Below are 16,209 nucleotides of genomic sequence, written 5' to 3' on the forward strand. Positions count from 1 at the left end.
ATATTAACATTCGCAACTGAGCAAATTTTATTAAAAACAGAAACTGAACATATATAATTATAATTTGTATATGTATTTAATAGTTAAAACCGCACACATAAGCATAATGTGGATTATGCGCTAAAAACCTTTTCAAGGAAGGTTTCGAAGAATAATATTTAGAGAATGCTAGAAAAATCGGGATCATTTTCAACAATTTATTCCGAATTTAATGCAGTTTTCTATCTATCCTATCGAAATATAATAATTTCGTCACGTAATGAGACAACAGCGGAGGAAACTACTCGATGCAAGAAATCTCTCTCGCAAATCTCGCTATGCGATCTTGCGGGCACCAAAGCGAAACTGCACTTGTCTAATATCTCGCAGCAATGTTTCTTTGGCCATCGCGCCGGATATTATCGCTCCCGGCAAATTTCCAAGCAACTTGCAACTTTGTCTCGGTCCGAGACCGTTACTAACCGATTAGGTCCTTTTCAACGACTTTGCCCCAGTAAACCAATACGAACTAACTCCGGCCTGCACACTGATTTCATTATCGTAATTGGCCGCAGAAGCGAAACAAAGTGTCGCTCGATAAATGACGAAAGATGAGAGCAATTTTAAATATTGGAACACAAGAAGATAAATGGTGAATTTCCAAATAATAACATCTCGCGTCGCGTTTCTTCTAACGATGAGCTAATTTTTACACTCCGCGGAATTTAACGTCAATTTTAACTAAAGTAACATTTTTGTGTCTTATCTTCACGATTGAGACTTGGAAATAAAAAAGTACAATTTAAATCATTGAGATAAAAGTTTCGACTAATCTCGTAACTTCTTCGACGCAAACTCTCTCATATTTTTTTTCTCATTAAAACAATGATAAAATTCTGTTCCCATTATAACTATGCTCGTTTATTTTTTAACTCATGCTGCTATTTATTTTATTAATGACAGTACATAGAAAATTTGTTTTTTGTCATTTCCTTTTCTAAAAAAGATATATAAAGTCGATACTCATCGATATATCGAAGTTTATTGTTGTCGCTTTTCCGCGATGCTCATTGTCAAGATTCGCGTTGTGCGTTATATTCATAACATCGCGACGGTTAGTAGTTTGACAGTTTGTTCAAAATAAAATTAAATAAAATAACAATATTAGTTTTAAATAATATGTTATAATATTTTAAACTCGATTAATACTTTTGACAGTTATCAGCTGATTTATGTCAAAAAATATTAATCGCGGATAAAGTATTATAACATATTATTTCAAACATATTATTTTATTTAATTTTATTTTGAACAAACTATTAAACTATTAACCCTCGCGATGACAGCCTCTCGATGCTGCGAATATAACACACAATGCGAATTGAAACAGTCAATCAGCATCGCGGAAAAGATGCAACAATACTCGCGAAAATCGACTTAACGTGTCCTTTTTAGAAAGGGATGTTATAATATTTTAAATTCGATTAATATTTTTGACAATTATTAGCTGATTTTTGTCAAAAGATATTAATCGCAGATAAGATATTATAACATATTATTTAAAACATATTATTATTAATATTTTCAACATATTATATACACCCCCATTACCGCTATAGAAATGCTATGTAAAATAAACAATTTTTCACTCACCGATACGTGCAATAGCGAAGTTGTAGTACACAGCACATTGATCTGAAAACAAAATGTTCAAATTATGTATATACATGTGTCTGTGTCGAACATCTCATAAACAATGCAGTTTAAAAAATGTTTTTATTTCGCATACCTCACAGTTGCTTCGCTGTCGCCCGATGCCTCCCCGGGCCTCCTCCTCCTCTCTTCGACCGTCATTGTTCCTTTGTAGCACTCACGACACTCGCGAAAATACGAATAATTACGATTATCCGATACTTTACATGGCATTCCCGACACGCGAAACTTTACACGGCACTTTCGACACGAAGTGTGAATCGCACTGTGCATCGCAATGTTACCTGTAACAAATAAAATACGTACATACATATATTAGAATATTAGAATAATCTTATTATTTCGCATTATAACATACACAATATAAATATAAAGGGTTATTTGCTAATTACTTTTTAAAATAATAATATGTTATAAAAATTAAAATAATATAATATGTTTTAAATAATATGTTATAATACTTTAAACTTGATTAATATTTTTGACAGTTATCAGCTGATTTCTGTCAAAAAATATTAATCTAGAATAAGATATTATAACATATTATTTACAATATATTACTGTTTTAATTTTTTAACATATTATTATTTTAAAATTTAACTAGCAAATTAACGCTTTAATCAGCTAATTTCTGAAAAAAATATCATTTTTTAAACATAAAACCGCTGCGCGCGCTTGTGTTGTTCTAGTAAGAAAAAAAAAACCGAATACTCTGCGACGAAAAAATTTTGCCTCTACGAGTGTTATTTATCTATAAAAAAATTTTTATTTTTGATCGCTCTTCGAAATACCATCTGAAACTGCCTTATATTTTTTACATTCGGAAATCGGGAACTCTTATCACGCGAGAACCCTTGAATTTGCTCTTTTACCAGCATTCTCGTCAAAGCAATTTCTTCCTTTTCCTAGTTAAACTCTGTTCACTTCTGTGCCAGACACTTCGATAATACGATCGACGATATAATTCAATGGGAGAGGAAGTCCGTCTCAGAGTGCCATTTCCTCCTAAACGGATCACGCGGCCCAGTGATTTTATTCGTCGCCTTTCGACGACATCTTTCCTTTTCCGCCGCAGTCGAGAAATATATATATTTACCAATCCCTCATCCTCCATCATTTCACCACTTGTAACATTCAAAAGCTGTCAAAGCGTGCGTATCTGCGTATACATATGTATATGCTCGCACAGTTATAAGAGAGAGAGTATAGAAAATGCAGCCTAGAAAGTCTCCATTCTCTCTTGTCACATCAGCTTTTGAGATGTTACATCGGAGCGAATATCGTCGACAAATCAAATGAAATAAAGCGAGCAGGGACCAGTAAAGAAATCGAAGCTCTGAAAAGCCGAAGTCTTTTCGAGAAGAAATAGAAGAGTATAAAAGTCAAAAGAGGCAAATGTAAATGCCCATTTGTTACAGCGCTTTTGCGCGACGAATTTTTCTGTTTTGCGCGTAATACTTTGTTCTATCAAAGTATCCTTTGCGCAGTACACATTTGATTTCAATGAAAGTAAAATTTAAAAATAATGGATCTTTCGGCTTGTATATTGATGCTACGTATGAAGTTAATTTATATGTTTATCTTTTATATTTTTATGTTCTTTTTGATAAATTATATCAATTATTTTAAAAGAGCAATACACGTTTTCTAAAATCGAAGTAGCTAACGAAATTGAAAAAGATAAATCTGTAGCGCTGTAATTCATAGCGCTCACTTTATTAATACCTAGATACTTAAATAAGATATTTTTCTATTTCTTAAACTCGTATTATTACCACAATTCGTAATTTTTATTTTCTATCTTAATCTGGTTTTTTCTTTTTTTTTCTTAAATATAAGAGCTTCGAACCACTTTAATACACAAGTATTATTTGTCTTTCAGGTGGACATTACAGAACTCTGTCCATCAGCTACTGTACTGGCACAACAATTGACCCATGTGGAACTCGAGAGACTCTCTTACATCGGACCCGAAGAATTTGTGCAGGCCTTTGCCAAAGTGAGTTTATTTCAAAATAAATCATAATTATCTTATTTAATATTTTTATAACAATTTAACATTATTATATCGTAAAGCAAATTAAACACTGTTATTTTAATTATTCCGTCAGGAATCGCCACATTTAGAAACGTCCTTCAAAGATATGAAGAAGACCCGAAATCTCGAATCGTACGTTCAATGGTTTAACAGATTGAGCTACTTTGTAGCGACGGAAGTTTGCAAGGTAAATATTATCATTTTTTAAAATATCTCAATATTCTTTGCCTAAAATTTTTTTTCGTTCTACGTAATATCTAATCAAAATCTTTCAATAGAGAAATCAAATTTTAAAATAAAGAGTTATTTTTCAAAATTATTAGAAAATTTATTCTGTATGCGTGTGTGTTTGCATATGCGCTAAATATCATTGACAACCATTTCATTGTATTCTTTTAGCATGCGAAGAAGAAGCAACGCGTTCGTGTCGTCGAATATTGGATCGAGACTGCCCGAGAATGCTTTAACATTGGCAACTTCAATTCCCTGATGGCGATCATCGCCGGCCTTAACATGTCCCCTATATCTCGCTTGAAGAAGACGGTAAGTGTGAAAAGAAGGTTTAATTGAAATTTCTTTCAACTTGATAATATTAATGTTTGAATACATATTAGAATAAAATTAGAATAAAAAATAATAATTAAAATAGAAAAAAGAGAAAAATGTAATAAACTGCGCGATAATATACATATATTATATAAAGATTATATATATATATGTATATATATATATAATTTTTAATATATATACATATATTATACGGATGTGTGTGTAATGAGTATTTTCTGCGACGGACATATATTAAATCGACGCAATCGCTCAGCAAATTTTATTACAATTTTCCAGTAACAAGTTTCGCGAAAATTGCATTCGGCAAATTGAAACCAGCATCGATACGATATTTTATTCCCACGGAGGTATCCAGAACAATGCATGCATATATCTCCCAATTTTTCAATCGCGCGGGAGCGTATCTGGAAAGTGCGAATATCTGCGGGACTGTTAGAGCGCCGACGCATTTTTTTGCTCTAGAGTGCGGCGTCGGGGAGATAATGGCGCAGCGACACGACTGCTATCCCTGTTAGTTTACACCCCTTCGTGGAATTGCACGCCGGAGCAATAAGCGCTCTGTAATCCTCGTAAATCGAGCGTGGTGACGCTCAACATTGAGCGTGACAAAACGCCGAGAGCCAAATTTCCGCGTCGTTTCTCTCCACAGAGAGAAAAAGAGCCAGCGAGGACAGAGTTTCGGTCGCGCTCTTTCACATATATATAATCGATTTAGTTCAAGACGGGCCATTAAATAAATTCATTTCCCATTTTTGATCGAGCGATAAATTTGCTTTGATTTTTCGTACAATTTATATAAAAGTTACTATAAGAATACTATAAGACTATATTTTTTTTCTCTCGAACGCGAAAGGAGACGTTACGGGCATCGCTATTGACGGAAAGAAAACGAAAACATAGCGGGCAAATTGGCTCGATTGAATTTTTCCTATCGCGGTTCCTAGCGCCCCAGGAAAGACCCGAAATGTGGCCTATGCGATCTGGGTTAATTAAAAAGTTTCAAGTCAAACGGCGTCACTCGGTAACGTTTCGTCCTCGCGTCATTGCTGTTCCTTTCGTCTCGTTGGGAATTAGCTAATTGCCTGACCAGCGTGCTACGCCCACGGGAGGACTCGTATACCATTACGTATTCTCGATTTCCACGCGGATGCGTCCAGGAATTCCTTTAATCCAGTCGTTGCTCCCGGTGGAATGTACTCTCGGACAGCGCTTCCGAAAGAGCTTTTACATATATATTGAATATTTATCTCAATATATAATAATTAAACAAGATCTAACGAGAAAAAACTTGATTTTTAATCATTTCAGAACTAAAATTGTTTGACACATTATAAATTATATGTGTCTGTCGTTGTATTATTGTATATTTGATTGTTATATATATATAGTTTTTTTCTCATTTCGTTTAATCTAATCGAATATAATTACGCGCGCGACACGAAGAATTATATTATTTTTCAATAATAAAATATTAAAAATTACAATGCATGCATAAAAATATATTAATTATGCAATGCATAAAAGTTCAATAAATCTTGAACAGAAAATGTGAACAAAAAATAGAATAGAACAAGAATCTTTCGATCAGAAATACCTGTGTTTCCATTAGACTGGCGCGTCTCCGCATACATCCGCCATGTTGTCGGAAAACTGGCGGCTCACCACCGACCGCAAAACTCTGCGTAGCAGTGTGTATGGTGTCGCCATCTGACGGTGAAACCTAACTTCACAGCCACGAGCTCGGCGAAGCACCTCACCTGACCCAACGTCTCTCTCTTTCTATTCTTTCCATTAGGCATGTGTGTCCCATACGTCCGCTACGCTGCACGTCTCGCGTAAAACTAATCCCCACCACCGATCGCATTCTGCGCAGCGGTGTCGCCAACTGAAGGTTGTCGCTCACTTCACAGCCAAGAGTCGAGAGTCGAGAGCCAAGCCACAGTACGTGCCCGCACGTGGCCGCGTATAGATGCGTCCGGTAGTGTCCGGCGAAAGGACCTGACTAGACTTAAAATCTTTTTTTTCTCTTTAAGTACCAAGAACCTGCTGCTTTCTACTGAGTTTTAAAAGTTGTAATATGTATGTATATACATATATATATACATGTACATATTATATATAATATATATATACATATAAATATATATGTATATGTATATATATAACAAATTTATTATTTTATAGTTTTAAATATAAAATTATATTAAATTTTGAAATCTGTATCTAAGACAAATTTTTATAGACGAGAAGAATATGCATTAACCAGTTTAAAAAATAAACAATATAACTTATTTAATAATACGCGTGAAAAGAAAATAATGCAACAAATTTAAATACTAATGTTAATAATATACTTAATGTTCATATATAGGTATTATTTTCTGTGAGATAGTCGTAATGAGAGAGTTAGAAGATAATCATAATTTAAAAGTGATTTATAATAATAACGATAAACAAAAAAATTAGAACTCTGACAATATACTCTGATATATTCTATTATTCTATACACGAAAATAATGCATAATCGATTATTTAATGTTGAATAATTTCAATATATATTAATTTAAAAACTAAAATAATTTGTCAAAAAATCTGTGACTTATTAAAGTAAATATAATTTTAGAATAATTCTGGAAACTGCATGGTGCATATATATATATATATATATATATATATATATATATATTACTTTGTGTTGAACATTATGTCATATATATATTTTTTTTTATTTGTAGTTTTTCCTACAACTTACTTTTCATTTCTAAACAAAAAACTTTGTAAATTGCTGCACATTTTATATGGTGTGAAATATGCGCAGCTTCTATTTTGTAATACAATCATGCCAAGAATCGATCATAAGAAATATTGAACTGTACAAAGCTTTTTCCCCTCTTGTTTTTAATTATAAGTTTGACCAACTGTTCAGCATATCTATTTCTCTATTCCTTTCTCTCTCTCTATCTCATTAGAATATATACGTGGAACGCCAAAAATATGACATCAGTATAAGATACGATATTGCAGCAGTGGGGATTAATTTACTGGGTAAATAATTTGCAAATGACATTTTTGCCGGTGAAAAAAGTTTTCTGCTTTTCAAAAAGCTAATTATGTTTGTTCACGACTATTCCGTTTTCATTCCGCGTATTCGCATCGTCATTTCATTTTATGCCGAAGGATAATTTACGTCCGTAATCCTGCTCACCCGATCATAAGATTTTTTTTTACTTAATAAAGGTGTGGGAAAGATAGCTTGAAATGGAGTTTTCTTAAGTTGCAAATCTTCAAATAACAGTCGGAAAAAGATAAATACAAATACGAGAAAAAGCAGGCAAAAGTATTGCTTGAAAAATAATTGCAAAAAAGAAAAGTAACGTAGAAATATAAATCTCATTCTTTAATCTAATCTGATGCAAAAAGCATGCTTTGTTCGTTTAAGAATTCTGCCACTCGATGGATAATATTTGCATTTGATTCAAGCCTCAGAATTAAAAAATGCGATAATAGAACTCATTCCCTCGTCATTAGAATTTTTACACTAAATATTAAAATATCTCTTACATACAATTATATTATTTAAAATTATTTATATACACGCTGTATTATATTATAATTAAAATATATATATATCTTTTTACATATATGTAAAATACAATACACTCTAAATATATACGAATCTGCGTGCGTGAATTTCAAAGCATTCTGATATAAATTTATGAAAATAACTTATTAATAAATATTAATTTCAATATTTGTAAGACTTATTATATTTGTTGATTACTTTTATTTAGTAATTATTTTTTCGTGTAAAATTATGCTAGTACAATTTTCTCTTTTTTGGTAGGAATTTCTCAAAAATTTGGAAAGATTTAGACTTCCTTAACAGATCTTGAAAAAGCTTTCTTCCTGGAGGGAGATTCCTGATTACTTGCATCCCTTGCGTCTCATTTCTATTTTTTCGCTCATCTTTTTCTGGAAAGTAGATTTCGTTTCTTCTACACGTGATATTCCGACATCTTTTCTGTCGCATCCAGTTTCAATTTACCGGATCTGGCAGGAGTCCCCGATTGCTAGTGTTTTTGCTCTAGACGAGCCTTTCCGGTGGAGTCGAATCGAGTCGGACCAAGAAAAATTGCTCCCATGATAGGCAAGAAGTATTCTCTAGAGATCAGGCAACTGCAAGACAGGATCAAGAGCCAAAGTCTCGACGAACAAAACAAGATTTTACAAAATAGAGATTTATTTATAAAATTTAAATTTAGTATATTGATCTGACCATATAATTTTGAATATATATTTAACAAAAATACATAAGTGAATAAAGAGATTCGCGCATTAAAAAAATTTTAAATCTTTACTTAAAATATACACGAAAAAATTTATATTGTATATAGTTTATTTAAATATTTTTAAGACCGAACGAAAATAAATGAGGAGATATAAAGATAGAAAAGAGATAAAGAGATTAAAGAAGAATAAGCAGCTATCACAGTAGCAAAGAGTTTATTATAGTATACATAGAGATCGAGATTAGAAGGTATAAAAGCATTTCGATCGCATCTTAATTCTGAGGCTTGAATCGAATGCAAATATTATCTATCGAGTGGCAGAATTCTTAAACGAACGAAGCATGCTTTTTGCATCAGATTAGATTAAAGAATGAGATTGAATCGAAGGAAACTACAGATGAACTTGAATCTATCAGCTCAGATTTGTATCACGCTGCAAATATCAAATATTGAACGTTATATATAATATAAAGAAATTCCTTGTTGATTTTTTTAAAAACATTAATATATTTATTTTTCTCTTTTAACTTTTATAATTTTAATCGTAATACATGTTTCTTTGTGTGTATGGAATCATTTTTTTTATTTTACACAAAATTATGTTTTTAACAATTATTATAACGATTCCAGTAGATAATTTTATATTTGATTTTAAATTTGATTGCATTATACTCTGATCGATTGCATTGTGATTTAGATGGGATGCATTTTTATGACTTTCAGTGGTCGAAAGTACAATCCGCCAAGTTCTTAATTTTGGAGCATCAGATGGATCCTAGTAGCAATTTCAGCAGCTATCGCAGCACATTAAAGGCCGCAATGTGGCGCAGCGCTGGCGCTACAGACGAACGTCAACGGATCGTAGTGCCCTTCTTCAGCCTTCTCGTTAAGGATCTTTACTTCCTTAATGAAGGTTGCAGCAACAAGTAAGTAATATATTTTTCTTTTTTTTTAAATTTATTCATAATTTTATAATTCAGTTTAAATTATGAGTATATTGCACGAGACATTCTATTTTACATTTAATTTATTACAAAAACCAATATTGTTGCCCCCCTAATATTGCACGTAATAAATTTGCAATAAAATAGCTAACTGGTCGGACATATCTAACACATGTCTGAATGGTTATATGCATCTCATAAACAGATGTCAACACAACTTTGACATTATTAGAAATCGAGATTATCGATCAACAACGTGTCAGGTACAACGTGTGCCTAAACGCGCGACGAGCTTTCTCTCACAGCTAATTAATCCCCGCTGCTCAAGTTCAGTTATGCATTTCAGACTGCCAAACGGCCATATCAACTTTGAGAAATTCTGGCAGCTGGCGAAGCAGGTGACTGAATTTATCGCGTGGAAGCAAGTTGCCTGTCCGTTCGAGAAGAATCCGCGCGTCATTGCCTTCCTTCAGGCGAGTCCCGTGCTAACGGAAAACAGTAAGTAATATTTATTCTATTCCGCTGTGAAAGTGCAAAAATGCAAAATTATTAAATTTCACAAATTTCTGTCCCTTTTTTGTTACAGCACTTGCGCTAGCGTCTTTCGAGTGCGAGCCGCCCGACAACAATTCGGAAAAGGAACGTTATAAAGCTTTAAAGTGAGTAACACAATATATTATTATTTTTTTTTAATGTAATAAGAACGATGGATATTGGAACACAGTAGAATTTTGTTATAATCAATACCAACAGAACAAATTTTCGTTGTGCGTAATGAAATAAAGTTTGATTGGCTCTCTAAACGATCTTGGCTCTCTAATCGATATTTGTATACATAATTAAAATAGTTTTGAAAAATTACTTGCTTTGATTAAACGCACAAGGCACAAAAAAAATATTTTATTGCAATTATATGTTGACAGATCTGAGATGAATGCCCAGTGAAAGCGAGCTATGCTGAAACCTGCCGAATGGGAACGGTATTGATATAGATATACATGTGAAGATACATTTATAAATATTAATATATTCATAATCGTAGTTAGTTTATCCGTGAAGAAGATGATGAGAGGAAAAAATGAGCGGATGGAAGATCGACAGCGGACTAAAGTATTACTGGGGCGACCTATGTGAGATTAGAGGTATTTCTTGTCTTGCGAATTTTTATATATATGATGAAAAATTCTCTTTTATGACGAGTTGACATCGTCATAAAACGTCATCTAATATTGCGATCTGTACAATAATTCTTGTTATTTAAAAAAAATTTTTTATTTTATATTTAATTTATTTATTTTAAATATATGTTTAGTTCTCTCGATTTTAATTTGGATGACTAAGCTTTTATATTTATTATTCGTCATTTGTAAAGCTATTTATCGCGAAAAAATATTATTTCTGCAGTACACAATAGTTATAAGTTTTATTTAAAAAAATTTAACAATATGATCAATTGACACTTGCATCTAAAATCTAAAGGGCAATCAATGCTAAAATCAATGAATGAGATTGTACAGATCGATCGATTTCGATAATATTCGTGACAATTATAAATCGATGCATTTCAATAGCCAACAAAATTTTTACGGTCATTGTGGCGTGAATATTGAGTTAAGCACGTCTGATGAGGATGATTGTGAAATTCGCTCGACAATGTCGTGTAGCCGTAAGTATAGTTCCTAAGCCTTCGATCCGTTGGCAGCTTTTCTCTCGAGCGCGAGAATCGAATCGCGCGATATCTTTATTATACTTCTGAACAATTTCCGGATACGATACAAAGATTTCGGGTCCCTTTCCCCGCTCGAGAAAGACGCGATCAGCGTGTTCGATCTTTTGTACATAGTCCTTTTGATATACGCTAACAAAGTTTTAGATGTGTGAGAATTAGGGTCGTTCCTGTAGAGTAAGACCGCGCGATAAACTTGGGAGATAGGTCGTAAGAAAATATCGTCACGCACGTACTTAAGAGAAATCTGCAACCAATCGCGAAAACGATCAATCGAGGCGAGGAAGAATTCAGATGGAGAAATATCGGCGAATCGACATGGCTCGGCCGTGTTTTTTTCATGCATTTGACAGATTGATTCGAATAAATAAATAGTCGCCAGTTCCGTTTCTCCTGTGACGCACGCAAGTATAATTCGTGAACGAAAAATTTAATGTAAAATTTACAGATTCGCGCGCGATCGAAATAAATTCGATTGTAATAATTTCGTGAATAAAATAAAATGGGAGAGAAAATGCTTTGACAACACATTTTAAAGCATTACGATTATAAATTATACTTTCAAATTATATCGTGATATATTACATAAATTTACGAAAATGCGCTCATCAATATTTATATCATATTTTAAATCAACGAATGACTAATATAGTGAAAAATTCAGGGGTAAAATATGCTTTGAATAAATGCATTTGAGTGCCAAAAAAATTAAATTATTAAAAAATTGATAAATCGGCTTTTGTCGGAATGAATTAGGGTACAAACACACAAACTTGCATAGGCGCATAAGCGTATGCATAAGAAATTTGATTGGTTTATTTTCTTATGCATACGTTTATGGAGCAATCAATTTTCTTATGTATATGTTTATGCGCTATGTGCAAGTTTGTGTGTTTATACCCTTAGGCTCGGTATTAATTGACGTGATCATTAAATATGTAAATGTAGTATATCGTGCCTTCGATCGAACATAGGAAAAAATGTAATACTAAAAATTTAAAAATTATAAAAAGAATATGAAATATTAAACATCAAAAACGTATTCTTAACGCGTGCGTCACTGTTCTTTCCACAAAATTACATATATTTTCCCCGAAATCAATGTCTTCGTAGCAAATGAGAAAACAGATCTGCCATAAAATCAGATAGAGAAAAAGAAAAAGAGAGAGTGAGAGAGTGAGAGAGTGAGAGGGAGAGAAAGAGAGAGAGAATGTCTACTTCTCTTTTTATATTTAAGCAAATACTTGCCTCTAGATAAATTCAAAAAGAGAAGACATATGTGTTTCCGAGCAGTTATAGGGACCAAGAGTTCGTTTCTCCTACATAAACTTTGTCTATGGGATGACAAAGTACCGGGAAATTGCGATGGCACGATCGAAGAAAAGAAATAAAACGAACTGTTTCGAATTTCGCTCACTGGGTCACGACTTTGTGGCCTGAGAGAAAAATTGCATGCAAATCGAAACGCGTTCCAAATCGCGATCTCGTTTACCTGAAATGGATGTGTACACATAAATTGAAAAAATAACGATGTTATGTAATAACATTTCACGATTCTTCGAAACGATAACACATCGCGTTATACGCGAAATATACAATAAAATCTCTTTGAAACTCTTTCGTTCCTCTTTTCTCCAATTCCGTTCATTTCCATTTTCGGTCCCTCATAAGAATTTCATATCTGTTCTAATTTCTTCTTGCGGTCAACAATACGATCGATAGCAATTGTCAGAAATAGTCGGTCGCGGTTTTCTTTCGTCGATGAGAAGGATTTCTCGTTACATTTTTCATACGTTGTCGAGAAAAGCTGAAGACAATCTCGATTTTTTTTTCCTTTTACATTTTATATAATGTATATTTTTATAAGATTTTTGTATTTTAATCGCATTTTTCTCTCGGCACATGAAGTAAAAGATGACAAAGAGATACGAAATGCACAGAAGGATCGCGTAACAAAGAAAGTATAATTTATCGATCGAAATGACAAATTACGCGAGCTCCGCGCGCATCAGGTCATCGTAAAGAATACTCATCTCTCGATATATTATTAAGGTAATTGTTATAACCCATGTTGCACAAGTCATTACGAATTATTCACTTTTTCTGTATATTTTTTGCCAAGCAATGCCGTTATTAACGTATCTTTTACATGCATTTGTGTTATTAAAAGACTCATTCAGTCGTCGTAAAACATTTTTAAAATTTTATAAGCAAGATATATTAGTATAATAAAATATACGTAGTAGTGTGTTATAAAAAACAAAAAAAATACATGTAAGCATGCGCCGAAACTTGTTGTTATAAGCAACATTTTTATTAACACTTTTACAAATTTACAAGTGCCCAGTATATATAATCCGTCAATTTTTACTTGCCATTAACCATGTTACAAGTATTTGATAATTATATCTTCGTCCAATATTCTTAACTCGATTGAAATTATTTATTATCAAATCGATTCGCTGATATTCGAGCGAGATCTGGTTATGCCGCGAGCTCGTGGCAATTTTCCATAAGTAATAACAAAGAAATGACACATGCACGTTATCGTAAATCAATAGTGAAGCAAATTATACAATCATCTTTTCTTTTTTTAAACGGCGCGCGTGTTATATTGTCAATAATCATAGCGTTATATCGTGATCGCGTTATATCGATCATCATTCGTGTTCATAAATCATTTCTATCGCTTTGACCTTTTCTGCTCGATATCATTAATACACTCGAAATCATTCCCATTTGTTCATTCGTTTCGCATCTCGGATAGCATTATATCGTCGACGAGTTTTTTATCATGTCATTTTGTACAATTTTTCTAACACAAACGCAATAAGTTTCCAGAGCAAAAATATCGTTGTGGACGTACTACATCACATCGATGCACAATCCTTTTCATAATAGGTGCAAAACATTTTCCAGATATAAGTCCTCCACTCATTATCACAGTATTTCGACCGTAAACAATTATCTATCACTATCTTTCTCCTCGCATTCGACGATACTTAGCGACGTTCTATATAGTTAACAATTCTGTACATAAGAAGCAAATCGTGTGTGTATATATAATTATATACGTATCTGTACGTTATTTAGATTTAAAGTATAATAGGCCGCGATCGAATTTCGGAATCCGACGGAAATTGATCCGTTTTTGCGGCAGAATCTACGACCTAGAGTATCGTGCGACTATAATCGCGGATAATCGGTCAATCCGAGATTGCCTAATGCAACTTTAAAGTATGTTCGTACGTTTATGTATGTATGTCCTCGAGCGCGCGATTGATTGGAAGACGAAGGTAATTCTTGCTTAATATCTAGTCATTAGATTGTTAGTTTGGTCCAAATTCGTGTCATTAAACGCGAAGCTGTTTTTAATTTTTCTTCATATTTAAATTATTACAAATCTCTTTTTTCTTCTCGCTCGAAGTTTATTTAACTTTGTCAGGAATGCGTTACACATTATGTAAAGTCTCCTCTAATTAATTTATATAAGACTTGTATTAAAGATTATTTATGAATATTTTAGAACATACATCTTTATATATTTTGTTCATATTTTTATTATGATATATTTCTCAATGACACAAATTCGGGCCATTTTATGCCTAAATTAAGTGTATTCGAGTTTAATCTTTAATATTAATTTCAGCTTTAAGCGTATTCGACATTCCCTTAAGTAAAATTAATAATTGCACTATGCGATATAGATAGGATATCTCTTTCTGTAGAATTCTGCGAGCTCATTCTTTTTGTGTTTGACATCTTATAGCAAATATCTACAACCGAGGTATTTAATATTTTTTAATCTACAGTTTTTTTCGTATGCATGCACTGAAAAAAATGGTACATTATAAGTATATCCAAATCTCGTTTACAAGATTGTTATTCGAGACTATCTAATTTCTTGCCAATAAAGAACTTCAATCAATCATGTATTTAAAAAACGATTTGTGAGTTTCTTTGTGTTTGCAAGTGTTTGTAAGCATAACAAAAATCGATACAACATTTGCTTGGAAGGATGAATGTTTGAATTTTATGAAGATTGTACCAAAAAAAAATAATGCTCCCGCTCTCACGATTGTTATTTATAAATGACGAATGTAATGAGCACATGAATTTTTCAGTATGAATATTGTTAGTATCTCCAAAAGCAAATGTCATTTTAAAGCAAAAAGCCACATCACCTGGCAAACTTTTATCGCAAAAGATATCTTTAAGTTGCCAGAACGTGTTGACGGAAGCTATCGATCGAACTGGAGGTTTCATAGAAAAATAAAGAAATATTCATAGAATTATTTAACATATATACATATATCTTCTTTGTGTGGAAATCTTTAGATTTTTTCAATGGTCATGACTTTGGTAGAATCTTCATATTAAAGCATAAGAATATCCTTTCGAACTTTATTGAATCAATGTTTTGAAATTGTGCTATTTTATATATTGATTAATGTTTTCGTCGTTTTTATATATTTGTCTTTTGAGAGAGCTAATAGTAGATGAAATAATTCAATAGGAGCGAACAATAGGCAACCTTTTAGCTTTCGTTTGATCAGCCTAAATCACAACAGCGTAATAATGTAACTCGGATATGTAAGTTTATAAATTCTTTCGCGATGTTTTCATTCAACTTGTATAAATGTCATCCATTGAATTGTCATTCTTTGAATTGAATCGGATCAGAGATGTATGTTGGGACTATTGTACATAAAATAGGCTCAATTATGTAACAGCGACAGAAATGCAGCAATTACAATATTACTGTAGAAACGAAGATGTCTTACGAAATAAACTGCAAATTAACAAAATTATTACGATCATATTTATATCCGTACTTTTTTAGCGATATTTATGTCTTTTTTCTTACAGTTTTATTTATATTTGAATTCATAGAAATGTGTGTGTAAAGGAGATGTTTTTTTAATGCAATGATGAAAACAATTTTCTTGA

At 32.5% G+C, this 16,209-nt stretch overlaps 1 protein-coding gene across 3 annotated transcripts in view; it reads left to right on the forward strand.

Moving 5' to 3' along the window:
• Nucleotides 1–16,068, forward strand: part of LOC145935845 (uncharacterized) — a 265,904-nt gene extending 249,836 nt beyond the window's left edge. For 2 of the 3 annotated variants that reach the window (XM_083037499.1, XM_083037501.1), the window contains exons 7-13: nt 3,575–3,691; nt 3,804–3,917; nt 4,130–4,273; nt 9,313–9,515; nt 9,880–10,031; nt 10,120–10,192; nt 10,457–16,068. In XM_083037499.1, coding sequence (XP_082893625.1) covers nt 3,575–3,691; nt 3,804–3,917; nt 4,130–4,273; nt 9,313–9,515; nt 9,880–10,031; nt 10,120–10,192; nt 10,457–10,478 — 825 coding nt within the window. In that variant the 3' untranslated portion in view covers nt 10,479–16,068. The remainder of the gene's footprint in view (nt 1–3,574; nt 3,692–3,803; nt 3,918–4,129; nt 4,274–9,312; nt 9,516–9,879; nt 10,032–10,119; nt 10,193–10,456) is intronic. The other variant, XM_083037500.1, reaches the window with a different exon arrangement.
• Nucleotides 16,069–16,209: the final 141 nt, after the last annotated feature.

The sequence above is a fragment of the Prenolepis imparis genome, unplaced genomic scaffold (genome assembly GCF_030444845.1).
Source record: "Prenolepis imparis isolate NDT839.2.m4 unplaced genomic scaffold, iyPreImpa1.0 SCAF_5, whole genome shotgun sequence".
NCBI classification, from domain to species: Eukaryota; Metazoa; Arthropoda; class Insecta; order Hymenoptera; family Formicidae; genus Prenolepis; species Prenolepis imparis.